The 26,956-nt window shown below is 45.3% G+C and overlaps 1 protein-coding gene across 2 annotated transcripts in view; it reads left to right on the top strand.

Annotated features, from left to right (window-relative positions):
• LOC126425132 (organic solute transporter alpha-like protein) overlaps window positions 1-26,956 on the top strand; it is a 329,608-nt gene that overhangs the window by 145,752 nt on the left and 156,900 nt on the right. For both annotated transcript variants that reach the window (XR_007576266.1, XM_050088074.1), the window contains exon 2: window positions 6,197-6,361. Coding sequence is in view for 1 of the 2 variants with exons in the window: in XM_050088074.1 (XP_049944031.1) it covers window positions 6,217-6,361 (145 nt within the window). In the remaining variant the exon portion in view is untranslated. The remainder of the gene's footprint in view (window positions 1-6,196; window positions 6,362-26,956) is intronic.

Here is a 26,956-nt window from a genome sequence, read left to right as displayed (position 1 = left end):
GTCCATAAATCCTTAAGAGTGCGATGGGGTGTAGATCTCTTCTGTACCGCACGTTGCAATGCATCACAGATATGCTCAGTAATGTTCGTGTCTGGGAAGTTTGGTGGCCAGCAGAACTGTTTAAACTCGGGACAGTGTTCCTGGGGCCACTCTGTAGCAATTATGGACGAGTGGGGTGTAGCATTGTCCTGCTGGACTTGCCCAAGTCCGTCGGAATGCACAATGGACGTGAATGGATGCAGGTGATTGGACAGGATGCATACGTAAATGTCACCTGTCAGAGTCGTATCTGCACGTATCAGGTGTCCCATACAACTCTAACTGCTCACGCCCCACACACTTACAGAGCCTTCTCCAGCCTGAAGAGTCCCCTGCTGAATGCAGGGTCCATGGGTTCATGAGGTTGTCTCCATACCCGTACACGCCCATCCGCTCGATAAAATTTGAATCGAGACTCGTCCGACCAGGCAACATGTTTCCAGTGAACAGTCCAATGTCGGTGTTGAAGGGCCCAGGCGAGGCGTAAAGCTTTGTCTCGCGCATCCATCAAGGATACTCGAGTGGGCCTTCGGCTCCGAAAGCCCATATTGATGACGTTTCGTTGAGTGGTTCACAAGTTGACACTTACTGACCGTCCAGCATTGAAGTCAGCAACAATTGGGGGAAGGATTGCCCTTCTGTCACGTTGAACGATTGTCTTCAGTCGTCATCGGTCCCGTTCTTGCACGATATTTTGTCGGCCGCAGTGATGACGGAGATTTGATGTTTTACCGGATTCCTGATACTGATGGTACACTCGTGGAGTGGTTGTAAGGGAAAATTCCCACTTTATTGCTACCTCGGAGATGCTGTCTCCCGTCGCTCTTGCGCCGGCAATAACACACGTTCAGACTCATTTAAATCTTGATAACCTGCCATTGTAGCAGCAGTAAGCCAAACACTTGTTATCTCATATAGGGGTTGCCGACCACAGCGCCGTCATCTGCCTGTTTACATCTCTCGGTATTTTGATACGCATGCCTACACCAGTTTCTTTGGTGCTCCAGTGTATGAGATCGTCAAACGGCCTGGAAACTTACAAAACTGAAACAGTAAGTGAGCTTCAAAAGTCTGTAACAGCATACTTACTCTTGTAGGCGATGTAGTCAAAATGATGCAGTCAGTCATGTGCAGATAGCCGCAATTAAGGTATAATGAGGTATACTAATGGAGCAGCCTCAGTACAGTCTATGTCACTGTTAGTTTTCTGTATTTCTGTATTCCATCTAATAGCAGCAAAAATTTGCTTAAGTCCAAAACAGTGATCTAAAGACGTAAATTTTGTTTCATTCAGTTTTACCTACGCTTTCAAACGTATAGAACGATTGGTAATAGACGCCTCAGATTTATAAGGGCATTAACTCATTGCAGTCAGAAATATTTGAAGTACATGTTATGTTTCATGGAAACAAACTAATTGGGATGTAAATGTAGGTTAGGATTCAAAGAGACTGCAGACGACAGAAGTCGGACACTTATCGACCTTTTAAATACCATCGATTTTTGCGTGTGTCAGCACACCGCTTCTGTGATTACGTCACTGACTAACAGAAGTCGGTTGGTGAAGGAAGGGGGACGACGGAACAAAAGTATGGACTCTCGATTTACTTCAACTCTTCGTCCTCCTTCCCCTATCACTTCTCCTTTCGAGTAAGTAACGTCAAAATCATAGGCACATACTTCCTGAAGATCAGAAAAACCAAACTAGTCCCGATTTCATACAATAATGTGTAATAAGGGCGGTAGCTGGAAAGCTTAAATGTATGTTTCATTGTAGTCAGGACCACTAACCCCTCACCCCAGATTCTATAAATAGTCGAATCGCTCCATTTTAAGAAAGGCTAGTTTTTCACGCATTTCAATATTTATGACGACGTACCTCCTGAAGTATATGTCGTACAATGATACAGTTTTTCAGGTACATTCAGTGGAATACGTGGATAGTATCTGAAAAATATGCTTTAAAAATATTCGTTAGTAAGCAAGTAATAAACTGAAATGTCCCGCCTGACGCTGAAATTTTACTGGATCAATAGCGAAAATGTGGTGAGCAATAAAGTTGTTTTCCTTTCATTGGCTCTGAGCACTATGGGACTTAACATCCGAGGTCATCAGTCCACTAGAACTTAGAACTACTTAAACCTAAGTAATCTAAGGACATCACACACATCCATGCCCGAGGCAGGATTCGAACCTGCGGCCGTAGCGGTCGCGCGGTTCAAGACTGAAGCGCCTAGAACCGCTGGGCCACACCGGCCGGCTTTTTCCTTTTATTATTTTCTGTATGAGTGGCGGAGGAGGAGGAGGCGGAGGCGGAGGCGGAGGAGGACGAGGTGGCGTGTCAGTTTCGAAATGGTTTGAGATGATGTGCAAAGTCTGTTGGAAGTCGCTAAGTGCTCTCGTTTCAAATACTATATAGTCTAGGTAATTTGCGCGCTAGGAGTTAAACTGCCTCAAGACATGCACAGTTTCTCAATTTAAGACTTGACGTTCTGTGTTAAACCTTTAAAGGAAGGTAGTACCTCTTAGTAAGCAGATTATGGGGCCCGCCCGGTTAGCCGAGCGGTCTAACGCACGGCTTTCCGGAGCGAGAAGGAGCGCCTGGTCCCCAGCACGAATCCGCCCGGCGGACTTGTCTCGAGGTCCTGTGAGCCGGCCAGTCTGTGTATGGTTTTTAGGTGGTTTTACATCTGCCTCGGCGAATCCGGTGTGGTTCCCCTTATTCTGCCTCAAGTACACTATGTTGGCGATTCTTGCGCAAACAGGTTCTCCACGTACGCGTACACCACCATTACTCTACCATGCAAACATAGGGGCTACACTTGTCCGATGTGAGACGTTCCCTGCGGGGGGAGGGGGTGGGTGTCCAGCGAACCGCCCAATAACCCTGGGTTCGGTGTGGGGCGGTGGAGGGGTGGACTGCGGTAGTAGTCGTGTGGTTGTGGACCCTTGCGGCTGCAGTGGGGACAGAGCCTCTCCGTCGTTTCTAGGTCCCAGTTAACATACAACATACAAGCAGATTAAGACAGTAATTTAAATTTTTCATTACCTCACTAATTATATGAAATACTGGAAGCCAAATTTTCTTTCCCCTAGAAGCCGTGAGACAGGCAATCTTCAACTAGGACTGGATGACCCTTTCGTGGTTAAGTAATATAGATACATATGAGTGTCGTTAGTAAGCGATGCATCACAGTTTTTTCTGGAAGCAGATTGGTTTATTTCAGTAATCCAATAGACCATATTACTCCACACTCGTTTGGCTACAAAACCATATTTTCCAACATAATCTGCCAGGAAGTTTCATATCAGCGCTCACTTCGCTGCAGAGTGATAATCTCATTGTGGAAACATCCCCCAGGCTGTGGCTAAGCCATGTCTCAGCAATATCCTTTCTTTCAGGAGTGCTAGTTCTGCAAGGTACGCAGGAAAGCTTCTGTAAAGTTTGGAAGGTAGGAGACGAGGTGCTGGCAGAAGTAAAGCTGTGAGGACGGGGCGTGAGTCGTGCTTGGGTAGCTCCGTTGGTAGAGCACTTGCCCGCGAAAGGCAAAGGTCCCGAGTTCGAGTCTCGGTCCGGCACACAGTTTTAATCTGCCAGGAAGTTTCATAATCTCCGATCATTGCAATGGCCTTAAGTCACATCTCTGGGTTGGTCTATATGCTCTTATGATACCACTCTGCTGGTCGACGTCGGGGCCACCGTCTTACTCCACCAATCCATCCACGTTCTGTTTCCAGCAGAGTGCCCCTTTCGAGGGCCAAACAGATGGACGTCGGTAGGTGCGGCATCTGCGATGTAGGTTGGGTGAGGAACAGCAGACCAATGATGTTTTGTGAGCCAAACAGCTGGACGTCAGAAGGTGCGGTATTTGAGGTGTAGGTTGGACAAGAAACAGCAATGATGTTTTGTTAGCCAAACAGATGGACGCCGGAAGGTGCGATATCCGTTGTGTAGGTTGGACGAGGAACAGCAGTCCAATGATGTTTTGTGAGCCAAACAGATGGACGTCGGAAGGTGCGGTATCCATGGTGTAGGTTGGACGAGGAACAGCAGTCCAATGATGTTTTGTGAGCCAAACAGATGGACGTCGGAAGGTGCGATATCTGCGGTGTAGGTTGAGCGAGGAACAGCAGTCCAATGTTGTTTTGTGAGCGGGTGCACAGAGCAGTCCAATGATGATTTTGTGAGCAGGTGCACAGAGCTGTGTGACACCTTGCGTTGTCATAGAGGAGTTAGTTCTAATTTTTGCAACGACGAGAACGCTGAAGTTGTTCCTTCAGTTTCCAGAAGGTAGCTAAATACGCTTCAGAGTTGATCGTTTCACTGTGAGGGAGGGCATCAAACAGAATAACCCCTCCAAAGTCGCTGAAGACCGTCGCCATGACCTTACCGCCTAAGGTTGCGGCTTTAAACTTTTTCTTTGAAGGAGAGATGGTGTAGTTTCCAGTTCGAAGTAATGAACCGGTGTTTCATCAGTTATGACGATGTTCGACAAACAAATGGCGCGATCAGCGTCCTAGCAGTTCCGCACAGATGGTCCTTTGTTGCTCTTTGTGGTCCTCTATTAGTTGGCCAGGATTCCATCGGGCACGCGCGTTTGCATACCCCCACTGGTGGACGAGTTTGTCAGCGCTGCCAACAGAGACATCCAGTTGTACAGTGAGGTGTGAGATTGTTATCTGTCGATCACCTCGAATGAGAGTGTCCGCACGTGTCAGCATTGCAGGAGTCATAGGTGTATGCGGCTGTTCTGCGGGGATGAGATGGGACAAGTTTGTGCGACCTTCTTGCCATGATGACAGTCGCATCCTCCATCGGCTCACCCCGCTTTTGTCATTGCTAGGACTCCTTAGACATTCTGCAAGCTCCTATGAATATCTGTGATGCTCTGGTTTTCGGTAAACAGAAACTCAGTGGTAGCGCTCTGACTGTAATGCACCTCCATTACAAACACAATTTTGAAGGCTGTGTATCTCACCACCACCAATCGGAACTTAATGAAACTGTAGTGGATGAAGCGGGAATATTCCATGATGTCCAATAAGAAATTCTACGTTTTTTCAACCGAAACTAGCCGAGAAAAAATATGTTGCATTACTTACCGAGTGCCCTCGTATAAGGTCATACAAGAAAATACAGCAAGCTCTGTGCCTTCTGTGGAACTGGTATGAGGAGGTCATGTGGCCATCCACCGTTGTCTTAATTCATGACATTGGTGAGCTGTTTACGAGGGTGTGCTGAAAAGCCTTCGAATTTTTTTGTGGAAACTCTTAAAGCTTTTTAAGTAAAACAGAAGTTATTAATATTCTGCATCTTTACTCTTCACTTCTGCACATTTATTTCTCAACAAAGCCACCCTGGCGATGAATACAGTTCTCTCACCAAGATACCAGCTTCATGATACCGTCACTGTGGAACGTTTGACTTTGTTGATGGAGCCACAACGTCTTCTTTGTTAGCAGCACTTTATCATTGTCAAATACATGTTCTCGAAAGTGTTTTTTTAAGTTTTGGAAACAGATAAAAATCGGATGGGCCAAGTCGGGACTGTATGGAGGATGGTCGATGACAGTGACCCCAAGGCGTCGGACTGTTGCAGATTTCGCACTGCTCGTGTGTAGTATGGCATTGTCATTCTGAAGCAGAAGTTGACCCATATGTGGGCAACCTCTTCGAATTCGAAACTCAATTACAGCACGCTGTTTCTCATGACCCGACATCGTTACATTACCCTTCATCTAGTTACACACTACCATTCGAAGCCCTGCGACGACAGATGGTTGCAAATATATGTTAATATTAGTTATGTTTTATTTAAAAAGCTTTAAGAGTTCTCACATAAAAAATTCCGAGGCATTGCTTTTCAACTCATACTGGTATTGGACCTGTGTGATTTCACTCAATTATTTCATTTCAAAATTACGCACTTTAAGGTAAAGTATTTTTTTCTTGTAACACTACGTTGGGTGTCCAACAAACCTACATTTTGTATTCGTTACAAGGAACGCTGTTTACATAGCCATGGCCTCATTACACCCTCTACGTGATATGATACCATCCAGTGTTGTGCTAAAATAGAACTGAAGAGTAATTATAGCAAGATATTGACTTGCTCAGCCGTCCAAGAACAGACTTATGACTGACATTCTTCTGTAGCAGGTGGAGTCTCTGGAAAGATGGAGGGGTTTGAGTACAACGCGACAACCGGCGACTCACCTCTGGTGCTGCCACCTGTGAGAGTGTCGGCGATGTCCGTCAACAGGACAGCTGGTGCCACCTGTGAGCCTGAGATGGTACCCTCTCTAAGGCAGTACTACACCGGTGAGTCGAGCAGCACCTTTCTTTTTTATAGTATCTGTCTGTTGCTTACATTTCCCCAGTTGGGGAAGGCCCGTTGTTATCGGACATGTTGCCATTCTTCACACTTTTATTAAAACAGTTAAAACATGTAAGAAGTGTACAGTGGTTTGAACAGAGAAAGATGGCCTTCAACTTCGTGATGTGGTGTGTGTGGGTTTGAAATTTGTAGTGGTGGCATTTCGGTGGGCTCCTGGAAATGCTTTCTAGTTGAGGGATTTGGATGCAGGTGGGTTTGGAGAGGAAGCAATATGAATAAGGTTCTGCAGTCACTATGTGGAAGGGTAATGGGACAGGTCACCCAAAAAAATTACAAAATGAAAGGGTGGTCAGAGCCTTGATTTTGGAAAAGGGCGGATTTCGTGATTGATATCATGGGTAACATGGAGGGGATGGAAGTTTAAAGTAGCCTGGGAAAGAACAGATCGTTTGTGAAATGATAGTGGGATGGGGTGGTAGAAGTGCAGTACCAGACCAATGTTCTCAAGATCGAAAATAATGTATTTATTTATCTATTTACTTACCATCACCCACCTAATTGGCTGTTTAGAAGCAAAAGCGTTCCTGTAAATTAGAAAAAGAGTAAAAAACTACATTATTTATATAACAAAATAAACTGCAGCAACAGACCCTGAATACCTTACAGAAATCTCAGACTAATGTAATTCTAAATGGAAAGTGTCATCTTAACTGTGTATCAGCCTGCAGTATGTTGGCTACACCAAAGTAGTCTGATCTGGTTCTCCGTGACATATGCCACTGGTTCCTAGATGTGCTGCCTGCGATTATACAGGGTTCAAAATTACTGACCGACATACGATATGCGTCTTCAGCTGATAGGGGTCACTGCATTGCAGATATGGAGGGACATGCGATCACCACACCACACTTCCAGCCATTCTGAGTTTTCATGTGCAGAGCTGCCACTTCTGTCAAGTAGTTCCTCAATTAGTCTCACAGGGGCTGAGTGCACCCCACTCGCCAACAGCACTCGCTACACCCAGACAGTCATCCATCCAAGTGCTGCCCAAGCCCAACAGCGCTTGGCTTCAGTGATTTTGCTTCAGTGATTTCACGGGAACCAGTGCTATCACTATGTAAAAGGCATTTGCATTTAACGGTGTTTCAAAATTCCTATTACAAGCTTCTAGTTGTAGAGGGGACTTAGTAGACGAAGTTTTGATGTGGAACCACTGTCCGGGAATGGACCGTTTGGATGTAAAATAAGCTTCAGGATCCAAACACTTTCAAATCTTCTGCTTCACGGTATGCACACATTGGAGACAATGAGCCCTGACCTCTCTGGTGCACGTCGCATGGGGAACATTATGAGTACTTGTCAGCAGGTTGTCGTCTGCATGTCGAAGGACATCCTCTTCAAAGGCGAGAGTGTGAGGCGTCTGTAAAGCATCATAGTCAACCCCCATAGTTGTGTACATACTAGTTTCTCGCAGCCGTTATTGTAGTCAGACGAAAATGGTATGTCATGTCAAAATTGCACTTCAGACTGATGATGGCGCCCTCTTCTCAGTTTGTGTATGTACTGTGAAGTGGGAGACTTGAAAGTGATCTGGTCTTAAAACTTACTTTATATCCAAATGGTACATTTCCTGGGTTCCTTATCAAAACAAAATCAATTAAGTCCCCTCTACCACCCATAGAAGCCTGTAAAACCTATTGTGAAACACGAAGTATACCACATATACGGTCAAGTCGTAATAATGTGTCCACCACGTATGTTCGACATCAATGTACAATGGGCACATTAGACAGCCCCCTGGCTAGCCACGCGGTCTAACGCGCTGCTTCCCGGGTGGGAAGGTGTGCCAGTCCCCAGCACAAATCCAGCCAGCGCATTAGTGTCGAGGTCTGGGGTGCCGGCCAACCTGTGGATGGTTTTTAAGGCTGTTTTCCATCTACCTCGGCGAATGAGGGTTGGTTCCCCTTCTTCCGCCTCCGTTACACTGTGTGGGCGACTGCTGCGCGAACACCATTTCCACATAGATATACACCATAATTATTCTACCACGCAAATATTTGGGGTTACAGTCGTCTGGTATGAGACATTCCTGGGTGGGTCCACTGGGGGCTGAACCACACAGTAACCCTGGGTTTGATATGGGGTGGCCCAGGAGCAGTTGGACTGCTGTGGACTGTTGTGGGGTTGTGAACCACTGAGGGCTACAGTGGGACGAAGCCTCTCTGTCGTTTCTAGGTATCCGGTGTAATACACACACACACACACACACACACACAGTAGGTGGCAGCACTAGTAGTGGTAGTATATCAAGTATGTCGGGGAACATGGAAAACAGTGTCGTAGTCGGAGTAATTTATCTGACATCCAAAAGGGGACCATTATTGATTTTTGGGCGAAGTGTGAAAGTTTTACGAAACAGCAAAATTTGTAAGCTGTTCATGTGCTGTCATGGCTAAAATGGCAAAATGGCGCTATCCAAAACCAGCATCGATGCAACTGTGGTGCACCACAGGCTATAGGTGACAGGGGCGAACGATAGCTGTGGAGATCTGTATGGGAAAATAGACATGCAACTATTCAGCAGCTACTGACCAAATAAACAAAGGGGCTACCAACAGTGTCTCGTCTACGTGCAGTCAGTGAACGCTGCTGTCTATGGGCCTCCACAGTGTGCGCCTGGTTCATGCACTCACGCTGATCGCTGTTAATCAGCGATGAAGGGTGGATCTGCACGCCAGTACTGCAGCTAAAAGTCCTCTGAGTGATGACACGTGGGCTATTTACATTAACCACGTATATGCACCATCAGATAGTCGGCTGTTGGGTTATCAGAAGAGTACAGGCTGGAGGAGGGAGCGTTATGGTCTGGAGAATGTTTTTTAGCCATTACTCTCGAGATTTCGTCATTCTGGAAGACACAATGGATCAGCACAAATGTGCATCTGTCCTTCACCAAGTCCACCCCTTGTGGTGTGCGTACTGTAAGACCTTCGGTACACACACCATCAGATTATTTGACTTGTCGCTCTAACGAAGTAGGCGAGCGTCAACAATATGTTTCGTGATCTTATCGTGGCGTTTTTATCTTCTGCCGTTAGGTCAGACGATAGAAATGCCACTTGCACGCTTAGAGTAGCAGATTGACGGTGACCAACTTTAAACAGAACTTGATTAATTTTCACACACATTAATTAAAATTATAAAAAGCATAGACATTACGTAACTTGATTCTGGATGCTGTTTACAATTGACAGTCTGAAGTTCCTTTGGTTTTGGTACGTTAATCTTATTCTCACATATCTCTGATACTTGACAAAAGTGTCTATTCATTTATCTTCATGGCTATGTACAGTAATATGGTAATCTTATTAGGCACAGACTGAAACTTGACTATAGACTGGTACAGACTGGGGCAGACAAATGCAGACTAATGCAGACTGACTAATCGGAGTTCTGTACACTCATTATAATACCTCGCGCATTCAGGTATCACTGCGCGAGTGTGATCCACGAGGAGAAAAGGTTCTACGTTTGCAGCAATCTCACTGGCTGCGTTACATATTAATACGCGTATCGGCGGAAGCAGAATTTGGTCCGTCTCTAAGACAGCGCCATCTCGTAGTGCAGAGACGGACGAGTGCTGCGCCTGCGCTGTTGTGCTTAGCAGTGCGCGCTCTATTGGGAAAGTTGTGTACACGCTGACTATGCGGAACTATGTACACAACACCCCTACATGTGGTTTGTTTTCCCTCTGCACAATGGCATCTACCAGTAGGACAATGCAACATGTTACACATCTCGCAATGTATGTGCGTGGTTCGACGAGCACCAAGATCAATTTACAGTATTTCCTGGCCACGAAACTCCCCGGATTTAAATCCAATGGTGAATGTGTGGGACCATCTCATTTGAGCCGTTCGTGCCACGGATCCTCAACCGAGAAACCGAGCTCAGCTGGCCACAGCGTTCGAGTCGGCATGACTGCGCAGGCTTTAAAGTGCGTTCCAGACCCTCACCGACCCTCTTCCCGAACGTCACGCAGTGCTCTATGCTGCAAAAGGTGGTGACTCAGACTTTTGACAGATGGTCACATTAATCTGACTGGACAGTGCATATTCTTGCTCTATAAAAATCACTTTCTTGCATTTAGTTATAGTGTTACGAAATATCTCAAATGCATACGGATGGTTACCTAGATAGGCCTACTGTGGGTTCATCCATCCATCCATCCATCCATCCATCCATCCACCCATCCATACATGCTTTTATTACTATGCCACATATATAGGGTGGTCCATTGATCGTGAGCAAGACAAATATCTCACGAAATAAGCATCAAACGAAAAAACTACAAAGAACGAAACTTGTCTAGCTTGAAGGGGGAAACAAGATGGCGCTATGGTTGGCTCGCTAGATGCCGCTGCCATAGGTCAAACGGATATCAACTGCGATTTTTTTAAATAGGAACCCCCATTTTTATTACATATTCGTGTAGTACGTAAAGAAATATGAATGTTTTAGTTAAACCACTTTTTTCGCTTTGTGATAGATGGCGCTGTAAGTCACAAACATATAGCTCACAATTTTAGACGAACAGTTGGTAACAGGTAGGTTTTTTAAATTAAAATACAGAACGTAGGTACGTTTGAACATTTTAGTTCGGTTGTTCCAATGTGATACATGTACCTTTATGAACTTATCATTTCTGAGAACGCATGCTGTTACAGCAAGATTACCTGTAAATACCACATTAATGCAATAAATGCTCAAAATGATGTCCGTCAACCTCAATGCATTTTGCAATACGTGTAACGACATTCCTCTCAACAGCGAGTAGTTCGCCTTCCGTAATATTCGCACATGCATTGACGATGCGCTGACGCATGTTGTCAGGCGTTGTCGGTGGATCACGATAGCAAATATCCTTCAACTTTACCCACAGAAAGAAATCCGGGGACGTCAGATACGGTGAACGTGCGGGCCGTGGTATGTTGCTTCGACGACCAATCCACCTGTCATGAAATATGCTATTCAATACCGCTTCAACCGCACGCGACCTATGTGCCGGACATCCATCATGTTGGAAGTACATCGCCATTCTGTCATGCAGTAGTAACATGTTGTTGTAACATCGGTAGAACATTACGTAGGAAATCAGCATACATTGCACCATTTAGATTCCTATCGATAAAATCGGGGCCAATTACCCTTCCTCCCATAATGCCGCACCATACATTAACCGCCAAGGTCGCTGATGTTCCACTTGTCGCAGCCATCGTGGAATTTCCGTTGCCCAATAGCGCATATTATGCCGGTGTACGTTACCGTTGTTGGTCGATGACGCTTCGTCGCTAAATAGAGCGCGTGCAAAAAATCTGTCATCGTCCCGTAATTTCTCTTGTGCCCAGTGGCAGAACTGTGCACGACGTTCAAAGTCGTCGCCATGCAATTCCTGGTGCATAGAAATATGGTACGGGTACAATCGATGTTGATGTAGCATTCTCAACACCGACGTTTTTGAAATCCCGATTCTCACGCAATTTGTCTGCTACTAATGTGCGGATTAGCCGCGACAGCAGCTGAAACACCTACTTGGGCATCATCATTTGTTGCAGGTCGTGGTTGACGTTTCACATGTTGCTGAACGCTTCCTGTTTCCTTAAATAACGCAACTATCCGGCGAACGGTCCGGACACTTGGATGAGGTCGTCCAGGATACCGAGCAGCATACATAGTACCCGCCCGTTGGGCATTTTGATCACAACAGCCATACATCAACACGATATCGACCTTTTCCGCAAATGGTAAACGGTCCATTTTAACACGGGTAATGTATCACGAAGCAAATACCGTCCGAACTGGCGGAATGTTACGTGAAACCACGTACTTGTACATTTGTAATTATTACAGCGCCATCTATCACAGAGCGAAAAAAGTGGTCCAACTAAAACATTCATATTTCTTTATGTACTACACGAATATATAATAAAAACGAGGGTTCCTATTTGAAAAACGCGGTTGATATCCGTTTGCCCTATGGCAGCGCTATCTAGCGGGCTGACCATAGCGCCATCTGGTTTCCCCCTTCAAGTTAGACAAGTTTCATTCTTTGTAATTTTTTCGTTGGATGCTTGTTTCGTGAGATATTTGGCCCGGTCACGATCAATGGACCACCCTGTACTGCCTCGATTCATGGCAGACATATTTTTACCTTCAGTGCCGTCTTATTACCTACGATTTATGTGGCATTGTACAGTGGATTAAAATTGAGGATTTACACAAACGGAGTCATTCCTTGATTGACTTGGACGGGGTGTTTAACTTATTCTTGTGAAAGATAGCGCGGAGTCTTGCGATTCAGTGTTGCAGGATATCGACAGGCGTATTTTAGGTGTCTGAGGGATGTGAAATTTATCGTCTGGTGGAGGATACAGGTGGGTAAGGGTAAATCGAGGTCTGTGTAACATTTGCACAGCTGAGATTTAATTCCCATGTTTATATGATTAGAAGTTTTTGTAGTTTTTCTTTATATCGGGATTTTCAATGGTTGCTAGGTTAGCTTCAGGTCTGCTGTTGCTCCAAGGTATTTTAGTTGCGTAAACTGGATGCTTGTCATGTGTGAGGTAGAGGTCTTGCGGACGGAAAGCCCCGGTGCATTTTCGCATAACCATTGCCTGTGCTCTTGCAAGCTACCTAGGAGGTACCACAGTTTATACCAGTAAGTGAAATTATTGAGGTAGAATTGGAGAGATCAGTACGGATGGAGAGAATAGAAAGCGGTATAGTCACTGAACAGCACCCACTGTACCTGCTTCACATCAAATTACTGTAAAAAAAATTTGAGAAAGTATAATTATGAAACCAGAGCAGCTGCAGCTTTTGTTCCATTCTGATGTCGCTGGAATCGATATTTTACGCTATGCTGTGTTTCCTACACACAGTTGCATCCTAAAAGCAGGTGTACACCCTGGGATCCCTTACCGAGTCCGCTACCTGGTGGGAATTCCCACTTCGTCAACTGAACAGCCTTTCAGAGGTAACCACACAGCAGAGAGCGACAGAAGTTTATATGCGGCCCCAGTTCCAGACAAGTTGCTACGTTAAATGTCACGAGATTGCCCAACATGTTGCAGGAATCAGTACAGCGTGTCCGAAATCTTTAGGATAAAAATTCTGCTGTCGGTAGATAGTCTGAGACAGTGTTTTGTGATAACAAACCAATAGCGGGAAATGAACATTTCAGACTACCTGGGGTATTACACGATTAATGTGAGAGTCACAGCCGGGTTCTGTGGCCGAGCGGTTCTAGGCGCTACAGTCTGGCACCGCGCGACCGCTACGGTCGCAGGTTCGAATCCTGCCTCGGGCATGGATGTGTGTGATGTACTTAGGTTAGTTAGGTTTAAGTAGTTGTAAGTTTTAGGGGACTGATGACATTAGAAGTTAATTTTTTAGTCACATGCTGCTAATGTCTTTGTGTTTTATAGCAGAGAACTGTCTGCTGCGTCGTAGTTTGTGGTCCTAGTTAAGAGAACTCACAAACATCTGTACTGTGCCCATCGCAAAGAGTACCACTGTTTGTGCTTCATGACTATTTGATGAAGATGGAACATCACCCATCACAGGAACTCAGTCACGCATGTAACGTATGTTGCAACAGAAGATAACCCTCTGAAAGCTGAATTAACGGAGAGAGAGAATTTTCGCCACAGTTGTAACCATACGTGTAAGAAATTCGTTATCGTGGATGGAATCTGGTTGCTCAAACAACAGAAAGTTAGCCAAGGTTCTCAACAATGACTTGTCTACAATGTAGGCTCTGTAGGAGATGGGGTTGGACCTTGTGAAAGAAAATTCACCAATAAGCGTCCAACAGCTTCAACTTGAAATGCAAATTTCAGAGAATTCCACGTGGGGAGTACCGATGAAGCATCAGTCACATCCCAATATTAACCAATGCATGCATGGAACGAGCCTAAAAGACTCTGGATAGAGAGTTCACATCTGTCAGTGGATTATCAAATCAGTACTTTAGTTTTCAACGGTTACAATAGTGTTAACCGCATGCCACCCTCTTCTCTTACCAGCAGTAATAATTTTCTATCAGTTTGTAAGCTTTTTCTGTACAAGATCAACTTACAGTCTTCAATCCAGTTTCCGTGCAACATTGGTCAACATTAGAAAAATAGTACTTCCAGTTGTTCATGATAGGCGTGTTTCAACATCAAGGTGCACCGTACCACTCTGATATTAATGTCCATGAACACCTGAACAATAGATACCTTTATCGTTAGTCTGAAAGCGGAGGTCAGCTCGTGGTCTCGCAGTCGCGTTCTAGCTTCCCGACCCAGGGTCCCGGGTTCGATTCCCGGCAGGGTCGCGGATTTTCACCTGCCTCGAGATGACTGGATTTTTGTGTTGTCCTCATAATTTCATCATCATTCATGAAAGTGCCGAGACTGGACTGAGCAAAGTTTGGGAATTTGTACGGGTGCTGATAAATGCACAGTTGAGCGCCCCACAAACCAAACCATCATCATCATCATCACCGGCCGAGCGGTTCTAGACCCTTCCGTCCGGAACCACGCTGCTGCTACAGTCGCAGGTTCGAATCCTGCCTCGGGAATGGATATGTGTTATGTCCTTAAGTTAGTTAGGTTGAAGTCTAGGGAACAGATGACCTCAGACGTCCCATAGTGCTTAGAGCCATTTGAACCACCATCATCATCATGATCATCATCATCATCATCATCATCGTCGTCGTCGTCGTCGTCGTCGTTTCCTGTTTCTGTGCTAGGTCTCCAGAGCCATGGAAAGAAAGGGATGACAGAACACTGAAAAGTTAAATTCGGAAATATATAGGGACACTTGGATTTATATAGCCCAACAGTGGCTGGCAAATGGTTGTGGTGGTAGTAATGATGGTGATGACGACGGTGGCGGTGGTGGTGCTGGTGGTTTTGGCAATGATGGAGCCGATTGTGAAGAATAACGTAAAAAGAAAATTGTGAAAATCTAGAAGAGACCAGAAATCACTCCGTGAACTATACACATGATCCGTGTATAAATGCTATGGCAGAATTCTTGATACTACAATAAGAGGTAATCTTGCTCTGAGCAGTCATTTCTCAAGAAAGGAAAGCAGTAGCTATTAAATTAACAACTTCATGCAATACTCAGTTTGGCTCTGTAAAAGGTTCTAGAAAGAAGTTCAAACTGCGTATTAATAGTGAGAAGCAGCAAGCGGTTCAAGAGACAGCTGACTTCAGAGGAGCGAAGAATGAAAGCTTTGGTGAGTCACGAGCAGCGAAAAACTAGCGTAGCCGCCAATGAGAGCTGGTAAGCCATTGTCCTCTGGAGTTTCTTGCAGTTGGCGCTGACTTTTGCCAACCGCCACCCTGTGTATAAAACTCTCAAGACAAAAAAACGCCGCTATTAAGTCTCAAACTCGGTTTCTTCCCCACAATCAAGTGACACTGCGCCACCGGCCGTGCATTACGAACAGGTGCTCGATCGTGTTGAAAGATACAATCGCCATCCACGAATTCTCTTCAACAGTGGGAAGCAAGAAAGAGCATAAAACATCAGTGTAGGCCTGTGCTGTGATAGTGCCACGCAAAATAACACGGTGTTCAAGCCCCCTCCATAAAAAACACGACCACACCATAACACCACCGCCTCCGAAATTTATTGATGCTACTACACACGCTGGCAGATGACGTTCACCGGGCATTCGGCATACCCACACCCTGCCATTAGGTCGCCTCATTGTGTATCGTGATTTGTCACTCAACACAACGTTTTTCCACTGTTCAATCGTCAAATGTTTACGCTCCTTACACCAAGCGAGACGTCGTTTGCCATTTACCGGCGTTATGTGTGGCTTATGAGCAGGAGCTCGACCGTGAAATCCAAGTTTTCTCACCTCCCGCCTGTCATATTACTTGCAGTGGAACCTGATACAGTTTGGAATTACTGTCTGATGGTCTGGATAGATGTCTACCTGTTAAGCATTACGACTCTCTTCAACTGTCGGCGGTCTCTGTCAGTCAACAGACGAGGTCGGCCTGTACGCTTTTGTGCTGTACGTGTCCCTTCACGTTTCCACTTCACTATCACATCAGAAACAGTGGCCATAGGGAGGTTTAGGAGTGTGGAAATCTCGCGTACAGACATATGACAAAAGTGACACCCAATCACCTGACCACGTTCGAAGTCCGTGAGTTCCGCGGAGCGCCCCATTCTGCTCAATCACGATGTCTAATGACTACTGAGGTCGCTGATATGGAGTACCTGGCAGTAAGTGGCAGCACAATGCACATAATATGAGAAATGTATGTTTTTAGGGGTGTCCAGATACTTTTGATTAGTTAGTGTATACACAAACATATATACATATATACCTATGTACATACTTTTTTTATAATTTGTGTGGATTTTTCTCTTTATCGCTAGCACGAAATATTCCTTTTCTTATGGGAGGGGCGTTGGGTCCAGCCGGTGGACAGTTCAGTCCTAAATGACAGGCTCGGAGGAGCGTGTATGTGGGGCCCCTAAGACACTATTTGCGTATAGGCGATCCAGTATCCGGCGGGCTCTGTTTCGTCAGCCCCGCGACTCTACCCCGCTGGTAGCGAAGAAAGCGCCTCCGGCAGCTCCGGACGCTGCCGCTGGCGGAGTCGGTGTTGCGTGACCGAGGCGACTAAGCGAGAGGCTGAGTTCCATCAGCGGAGAAAGTGAGCCCTCACTCAGTCCAGGGACAGCGAGAAGGCGCGCATCTTCTCCACCCGGCCGTCCCACCAGATATTCACTGGTGCCTACCAGCACGGCGCAGCGCTCAGCTGCAGCCTCACTCCACGCGGGTTTCCCAAACCGAGGGTGGGGGCTAGCCACACTAATACGAAGGACGTTCAGTAAATAATGCATCACATTTCTTTCTCCACCAGTTTCGATTGAAGAAAATGCGGAAACTGTTCTCAATATTCCCGCTTGTGCCCCTATAGTTTCATGAAGTTCCAATGGTGGTTGTTGTTGTTGTTGTTGTTGTTGTTGTGGTCTACAGTCCTGAGACTGGTTTGATGCAGCTCTCCATGCTACTCTATCCTGTGCAAGATTTTTCATCTCCCAGTACCTACTGCAACCTACATCCTTCTGAATCTGCTTAGTGTATTCATCTCTTGGTCTCCCTCTACGATTTTTACCCTCCACGCTGCCCTCCAATACTAAATTGGTGATCCCTTGATGCCTCAGAACATGTCCTACCAACCGATCCCTTCTTCTGGTCAAGTTGTGCCACAAACGTCTCTTCTCCCCAATCCTATTCAATACTTCCTCATTAGTTATGTGATCTACCCATCTAATCTTCAGCATTCTTCTGTAGCACCACATTTCGAAAGCTTCTATTCTCTTCTTGTCCAAACTATTTATCGTCCATGTTTCACTTCCATACATGGCTACACTCCATACGAATACTTTCAGAAATGACTTCCTGACACTTAAATCAATACTGGATGTTAACAAATTTCTCTTCTTCAGAAACGCTTTCCTTGCCATTGCCAGCCTACATTTTATATCCTCTCTACTTCGACCATCATCAGTTATTTTGCTCCCCAAATAGCAAAACTCCTTTACTACTTTAAGTGCCTCATTTCCTAATCTAATTCCCTCAGCATCATCCGACTTAATTAGACTACATTCCATTATCCTTGTTTTGCTTTTGTTGATGTTCATAATTATATCCTCCTTTCAAGACACTGTCCATTCCATTCAACTGCTCTTCCAAGTCCTTTGCTGTCTCTGACAGAATTACAACGTCATCGGCGAACCTCAAAGTTTTTATTTCTTCTCCCTGAATTTTAATACCTACTCCGAGTTTTTCTATTGTTTCCTTTACTGCTTGCTCAATATACAGATTGAACAACATCGGGGAGAGGCTACAACCCTGTCTCACTCCCTTCCCAACCACTGCTTCCCTTTCATGTCCCTCGACTCTTATAACTGCCATCTGGTTTCTGTACAAATTGTAAATAGCCTTTCGCTCCCTGTATTTTACCCCTGCCACCTTTAGAATTTGAAAGAGAGTATTCCAGTCAACATTGTCAAAAGCTTTCTCTAAGTCTACAAATGCTAGAAACGTAGGTTTGCCTTTCCTTAATCTTTCTCCTAAGATAAGTCGTAAGGTCAGTATTGCCTCACGTGTTCCAGTGTTTCTACGGAATCCAAACTGATCTTCCCCGAGGTTGGCTTCTACTAGTTTTTCCATTCGTCTGTAAAGAATTCGTGTTAGTATTTTGCAGCTGTGACTTATTAAGCTGATAGTTCGGTAATTTTCACATCTGTCAACACCTGCTTTCTTTGGGATTGGAATTATTATATTCTTCTTGAAGTCTGAGGGTATTTCGCCTGTTTCATACATTTTGCTCACCAGATGGTAGAGTTTTGTCAGGAGTGGCTCTCCCACGGCCGTCAGTAGTTCCAAGGGAATAGTGTCTCCTCCGGGGGCCTTGTTTCGACTCAGGTCTTTCAGTGCTCTGTCAAACTCTTCACGCAGTATCATATCTCCCATTTCATCTTCATCTACATCCTCTTCCATTTCCATAATATTGTCCTCAAGTACATCGCCCTTGTATAGACCCTCTATATACTCCTTCCACCTTTCTGCTTTCCCTTCTTTGCTTAGAACTGGGTTTCCATCTGAGCTCTTGATATTCATACAAGTCGTTCTCTTATCTCCAAATGTCTCTTTAATTTTCCTGTAGGCGGTATCTATCTTACCCCTAGTGAGATAGGCCTCTACATCCTTACATTTGTCCTCTAGCCATCCCTGCTTAGCCATTTTGCACTTCCTGTCGATCTCATTTTTGAGACGTTTGTATTCCTTTTTGCTTGCTTCATTTACTGCATTTTTATATTTTCTCCTTTCATCAATTAAATTCAATATTTCTTCTGTTACCCAAGGATTTCTACTAACCCTCTTCTTTTTACCTACTTGATCGTCTGCTGCCTTCACTACTTCATCCCTCAAAGCTACCCATTCTTCTTCCACTGTATTTCTTTCCCCCATTCCTTTCAATTGCTCCCTTATGCTCTCCCTGAATCTCTGTACAACCTCTGGTTCTTTTAGTTTATCCAGGTCCCATCTCCTTAAATTCCCACCTTTTTGCAGTTTCTTCAGTTTTAATCTACAGGTCATAACCAATAGATTGTGGTCAGAGTCCACATCTGCCCCTGGAAATGTCTTACAATTTAAAACCTGGTTCCTAAATCTCTGTCTTACCATTATATAATCTGATACCTTTTAGTATCTCCAGGGTTCTTTCATGTATACAACCTTCTTTCATGATTTCTAAACCAAGTATTAGTTATGATTATGTTGTGCTCTGTGCAAAATTCTACCAGGCGGCTTCCTCTTTCATTTCTGTCCCCCAATCCATATTCACCTACTATGTTTCCTTCTCTCCCTTTTCCTACACTCGAATTCCAGTCACCCATGACTATTAAATTTTCGTCTCCCTTCACAATCTGAATAATTTCTTTTATTTCATCATACATTTCTTCAATTTCTTCGTCATCTGCAGAGCTAGTTGGCATATAAACTTGTACTACTGTAGTAGGTGTGGGCTTCGTATCTATCTTGGCCACAATAATGCGTTCACTATGCTGTTTGTAGTAGCTTACCCGCATTCCTATTGTCCTATTCATTATTAAACCTACTCCTGCATTACCCCTATTTGATTTTGTGTTTATAACCCTGTAGTCACCTGACCAGAAGTCTTGTTCCTCCTGCCACTGAACTTCACTAATTCCCACTATATCTAACTTCAACCTATCCATTTCCCTTTTTAAATTTTCTAACCTACCTGCCCGATTAAGGGATCTGACATTCCACGCTCCGATCCGTAGAACGCCAGTTTTCTTTCTCCTGATAACGACATCCTCTTGAGTAGTCCCCGCCCGGAGATCCAAATGGGGGACTATTTTACCTCCGGAATATTTTACCCAAGAGGACGCCATCATCATGTAATCATACGGTAAAGCTGCATGCCCTCGGGAAAAATTACGGCTGTAGTTTCCCCTTGCTTTCAGCCGTTCGCAGTACCAGCACAGCAAGGCCGTTTTGGTTATTGTTACAAGGCCAGATCAGTCAATCATCCAGACTGTTGCCCTTGCAACTACTGAAAAGGCTGCTACCCCTCTTCAGGAACCACACGTTTGTCTGACCTCTCAACAGATACCCCTCCGTTGTGGTTGTACCTACGGTACGGCTATCTGTATCGCTGAGGCACGCAAGCCTCCCCACCAATGACAAGGTCCATGGTTCATGGGGGGTGGGGGGGTTTCCAATGGTGGCGAAGCTATATGTGGCTCTCATAATGGTGTCTGTAATGGAGGTACGTACCAAGCAGTGAGATAGCATTCAGTTTCTATTGGGGGAAAACCAGAGCATCGCAGATATTCAGAGGCTCTTGCAGAATATCTACGGAGATCTGGCAGTGAACAAAAGCTCGGTGAGTCGTTGGACATAGCGTCTGTCATCGTCGCAACGAGGCCACATACAGCTGTCACTCCTGCAGTGTTGGAACGTGCGGACACTCTCATTCGAGGAGATCGACAGATCAGTCACACACGTCGCAGCGCATCTGGACGTCTGTTAGTGGTGCTGAGACACTCGTAGACCAGTGGGGGGGTACTCGAAGGTGTTCTACGCGCTTGGTTCCTCGCCGCTCAACAAAATACCGCAAAGATCAGTGAACGACCATCTGTGCGGAATTGCTTGCGGGTTAGGAGGCTCAACGTGACAATTTTTTGGTCGAACATCGCCACAGGCGACGACACGTCGATTCACCACTTCGAACCGGAAATAAAACGGCAGTCCTTGGAGTGTCACCACGCCACCTCTCCTCCAAAGAAAAGAAAAATTCATGGCGACTGTCTTTTCGAACACTGAAGGGATTACTCTGGTTTTTTCTTGTTTTTTTTTTTTTTAAAAATCTTTATTCATCAGAACGAATATCAAACAACATAAACCACCATCTAAAGACATTAGTGGGTCGAAGTTACATACAAAGTTACAATTTCCAGCAGCATTTACCAAGACTCTATTTACCTATTATTAGTATCAACTACAGGATGGGAAGTTAGTTCTGTGGGTATTCCTACTATTTGATCTACTCTTAGTCTACCATGCTATCTACTCTATCCTACTCTACTAGTAGTTACATCCTGCAGCGTTACAGGTGTGCCAGTAAGAAGATATAAATCTACTCTCTCTTGGCCGTGCCCACCTAGCTAATCCCAGTGGGCGTGCCCCCTGTCACTGGGCTGGCCTTAACTGGAAATCGCTGCAAGTCTTTAAAAATATCCTACTACCTATTTCCTACAAGTAATTCTATCTACTAGGTCATAATCGGTGTGCTGTGTCTATAGTCGGTAAGTTCGCACCCTCCCCCTAGTCCTGGACGCGACGGATCCCGATCGCCACGGCGGTCGGCCAGTGCGCATCCTGGCGGAATGGGATGGGGCGTGATGTCACGTTTTGGTTCTTTCACTACTCAATCTCCCTACGATCTTCTCTCAGGACTTTGGCAGATACCTCGCTAGCCAATTTATCAACGATAGCGAAGGTGATTGGGTTCCTAATTAGATGGACGGTATCTGTATTTGGCAGCGAATTCCTTAACTCAGCGGCAACGTCGTCAAAAAGGGGACACTCGTAGACCACGTGGTCTGGCGTACCTATCCCGGCACCACAGTCACACGAGGGTGTCGCTCTTTCCCCGAAACGGCAGAGAGATGCCAGGTAGGGGCCATGCGCAGTGAGGAAGTGCAGCAGTTCCTTACTACGCTGAAAATTCTTCATTCTCAATCGTTCTTGGATGTTTGGTAATAGTTGGTATGTTCTTCTCCCTGTCTCATCCCCATCACAGATTTCTTGCCAGAGTTCCATCCCCCTCCTTTTGATTGATAGTTTATCCCCCACTCTGACCCCCATAATGTCCCCAGTTTTTTCGATCTGCCCCTTTTTTACCCAGTACCATGCGGCTTGCTCCCTGATTTTTACATCTAAGGGACACAGCCCCATGAGAATCAACAATGCTCCCCCTGGTGATGTACGATATGCCCCAACTGAGCATAGTAGCATGTTTGATGTCCTTGTTAATGGTGGAATGATCAGCTCAAAAGTGTATTTTGCTATCCTTAGGAAAGTGAAGAAACTTCGGCATATTCGTCGCCACAAAAATGCAAACTTCTCATCCTCCGTGACAACGTAAGGCCTCACCCAAGTCTGTGCACCCGAGACGAAAATTCATAAAACTGTTCTTCTTCGTCCGCCCTATAGCCCGGATCTGGCACCTTCCGACTTCTACATGTTTGGTCCGATGATGGATGCACTCTGCGGGAAGCAGAACGTGATTGATGGGGAGGTTACTGATGCAGTAAGCCGTTGTCTTCGACATTCACCAGTAGAGAGGTACCATGCGGGTATACAGGCCTCCCCAGTCAAGTGGTGTAAGGCCATTGCATTCAACGGAGAGTATATGGTTTTGTGGCCAAAACGCCGCTCGTAAGGATTTCTAAGACTTCAAGAGGAGTGTAACACTTCAATTTATTTTTTTTCGGGTTCCAGACCTTGGTCGGTAGAAACGGAACCGTTATAGGATCTCTTTGTTGTCCGTCTGACTGTCTGTTCGATTGTTAACACTCCTTTCTGTCAGGAACGGGCAGACATATTAAGTTCAAATTTGTGCCGCATACTTTCGTCTATGACCTTCGGCCGTACAAGAAATTGAAATTTCTGCGTCCATGCAACCAAAAGGTAAGGCCATTTATGTCACACACTTTGATACACAGTCGGCACGTGAGTAGTTTGCAGACTTAGCCATTTCGGAAATACTTTCCCCATTGGCCCGAAAGACACTAATCATACCCCTTTGGACGTCAGGTAAATCGCTGCGTTTCCACATGAGGACGACGACGACTGCTCTGTTTTCCGCGTACGCCAACTCTCTTTATATACCCTCCACTGCAAATGCTACCATCTGGGGGTACTTATAGCACGTCGACGTCAAACATAGGCGGTGCTCACGTTGATGTGACTGGACTGTGTATAATGGCGTGGCGTTTGGTAAAGAAAGCAGTGCCATAGTGAACCCTCCACTGACCCGCCCTAAAGTGGTAGTTACGACCGCTAATGCATAGCCATATTAAAACTGCTTTGCGTTAGACACTGTGAGAAATTGAATCTGGAGGTCTTACGTTCAAAGAGCAACTGAAAACATAAAAAATGCACAGTAACGCTTTGTGGCTGGTTTGCGAAGCTCTATATGGTGAATACACTCATACCATCAATTCTCGACCTCAGAAGCTCGTACGGACTGACATTACCAAGAATACTTTTGGGGCCATTAATACTGCTCGTCAGTGTCTCTAGTATTGTAATACTTCGATACGCGCCCTCAGGCAGCCAAAACATTGACCGTTTGACAATATTCTTGAACGTGGGAGCACCCCTTCAAAATGCCAAGAACACATGTTCCAAGAATATGCAGGCAACATATTACTTCGCCCTACAACTCATACCGATGGTTCTTGCCAAGCACCAATCGTGAATGGAGATGTACCTGAAGTATTCTACTCCATTTATTGTAAGCCGGACTTAGACGTAGCGGTAGGCTTAACCACAGAAGAATGAAACACCTGGTAAATGTTGCTCTGAGAGAACATCCGTTTGGGTTTAGGAGAAATGTAGGAGCACACGAAGCGACATTGACCCTATGATATGACATACGTATATTAGAAGATAGGGTAAAGAAAATTAAATGTACGAAAATATTTTGACAGTGGTAATTAGAATACTACCTTTTAAATTCTGATGTTATCATGGATAAAACAGAGGCAGCGAAAGGTTTTGTACAGTTATAAAAGTCGATGGACGTGAAAGGGAACCAATCTTACAGCCTGTCCTTTGTGTTATTGTCTGTATACAGGATGATTTTGCTGAATGGGGACAAATCGCCCGAAATGGTCGCTGAGATGATCAGACAGATAAGACAGCATATGGACATGTAACCGGAAATGTGTTCCAAAGGAGGTGAAACTTGATTTATTTTCAAAGAATATTCTTAAGAATTTATTTTATTTACTAGCGATGCATCAAGAACATTAACACATTTGCTTACACTATGTAAGCATTGAAGCAGTTGACAGGGAGTAACTGATGAAATCATAACCAAATTCCTTTTAACAAATGGGAATTTTATTCACTTTAATAGTGCCTAAAAGCATTTTTTAAAAGAAACAGATTATAATTTTAAATCAGAAAGTACACTTTAAATATCAAAGTTACAATTTATTCAGAGGCAGAAAGAAACAAGTTTTGACTGTATGAGCTTTCGGGCAGAGAACCTTGCCGCTCCCTTTTCACACGGCCATAGTTATGACCGCTCATAACAGCCTCTGAAAGACTACATTGGTGCAAACCTGCAACACACCAGATTACTTTAAACTAACAGCTTTAACAATTTACACAAGCACACAAACTAGGCACCCCCCGTAGGAGGGATGGAAATGGTACAAAACACTAACAATTAAAATATTAACCTTGCCACAGAAGGTGCAACTTGATTTTAACTTCTAAGAAAAGTCTTACGGCGAAAGGGTGGCACCTTTATATACTAAAATATCATTTAAATAAAAGCCCATGAAATGCAGTCTTACATAAAATTCTGCAAGGTTGGCCAAACAATAGTTAATATGCTCTACGGTACACAAATACCGCCTCTCAAGATCACAGGCAGTAATATGAAAGTTTCCAAAGATCAAAACATACTTCAGGTATCAGCCCGTTACACTCCGACCAATAAATTCGTTAACACACCAAATCCGACAAACATGACAGAGGCAGCTACTAACGTGCGGTAGATTGATAGGGAGATAACGGAACAACCCGAACTGCAATTTGCTCTAACCCGCTCCTACTCCACAAGGGAAAAACGGACCACCCAATTTATAAACAACCACCTTTTCGCGGGTGGTCAAACGGAGAAGAATGGTGGGATGACCCCAAAGCAAAACGGCTGGTGACCTCACTAAGAAAACAAGTAGAATTTAACAAGAGTAAAACAAACAAGATATCACCAATCACTTAACTTCTAATAAACTGCGATTTCTCGAGAAGACCTGGCGCAGCACCCCCAAATCGCTCTCCCGAACCGTCCGCTGCCAGCCGCTTCAACGGACGCATGAAGGCGCGCCGATCTCCCGTCTCACGGCGTCGCAGCTCGCACCGGCCAGACTGATGTCGTGGGTTGACTCCTGTTGCTCTCGTGTCGACCGCGAAGTCACTACCCCTCGCTGTACGCCGCGGCCCACTGGACTCACGTGGCGACCTCACATGCGCCGACGCTCAAGACGGACAAGTCATCTTGTGCCTCAGTGCGCGACCGACCAACCGATCGATCCAGCCGCCAATGACCATTGCCTGAGCAAACTCGAGAAGACTGGCGGCCTAACGCGCAGACTCAGATGCAGGAACTAAGTCCCGACCGGGCGACCACTAGCTGAGTTGTCTTACTGGCAGTGTGGAAAGACTCTCATTTTGCCGGCTTTAAAGGTTGGTCTGAACGACAGACATACTAGCACTCCAAACAACAGACAGACACTAACTGCCTAACAAATGCGGACGAGAGACAGACTAGCAAGCTGGGGGCGAGAGACTGACCCCACTGGCGAAGTCATAGCGCCCCTTAAATGCACGTGAACAGGCAACCTTTCCCATTTCCCACCAGAGGGAGACACCAAAGCTGCGATTGCCACAGCGGCGCCACCGTCAGAAACGGAGGGCGACTGCTTCACACTACGCACTGCGGCGCGCTCTTCAAAATAGCAATTTTTACCACGGCTCAGGAGGCACACCCACTTGAAGGTGGAGATGAAAGATCTTTGACAGTGTCGGTTTGAGTGATTGAAGACACACATCAGAATATACCAGGTAACTGGGAATGATTTGTCCAGTGTTTTATCTCCACACTCAGGAGGGCGATGATCTGGAGAACCATCACGTAGTAACCACATTACCATTTGCACCACCAAATGCACTTCATCCGGCAGGGTCACCAGCAGGAAGGGCACGTATGCCACCGCCTGTGAGGCGTTGTGGGAGTACGATTGATCCCACGAGGCAGTCGCCAATAAACTCCCCCAAACACTGACGCTGAACCAATGCTGATGGTTCACTGCCATTATACTATGACGAATCTCCATAGCCCAGAGTTAGTGTTACAGAGGTTAGCGATGCCGTCGCTCGTAGGTGCACCTTCATCTGTGAATAGGATGGATGGCAGAAATCGCAATACTTTGGCGGTCTTTGTGACGAACCAAGAATCGAAAACGTCACAGTGTGGTTGAGACCATAGGTAATAAGGTCTGCAAGCATTGAAAATGATGTAGATAGTGGCAGTTGTCAGAGTATGTACCATACAGTCATCTAGATTACTCCATGTGATACCAATCAGGTTCCTTCCATGGTATGCAGATACAATAGCGCCTTTCTTAGCAATCAAATACAACCACTCACTTGA

Source organism: Schistocerca serialis, chromosome 10 (assembly GCF_023864345.2).
Source record: "Schistocerca serialis cubense isolate TAMUIC-IGC-003099 chromosome 10, iqSchSeri2.2, whole genome shotgun sequence".
Taxonomy (NCBI): Eukaryota; Metazoa; Arthropoda; class Insecta; order Orthoptera; family Acrididae; genus Schistocerca; species Schistocerca serialis.
This window is presented reverse-complemented; position numbering and strand designations above follow the sequence as displayed.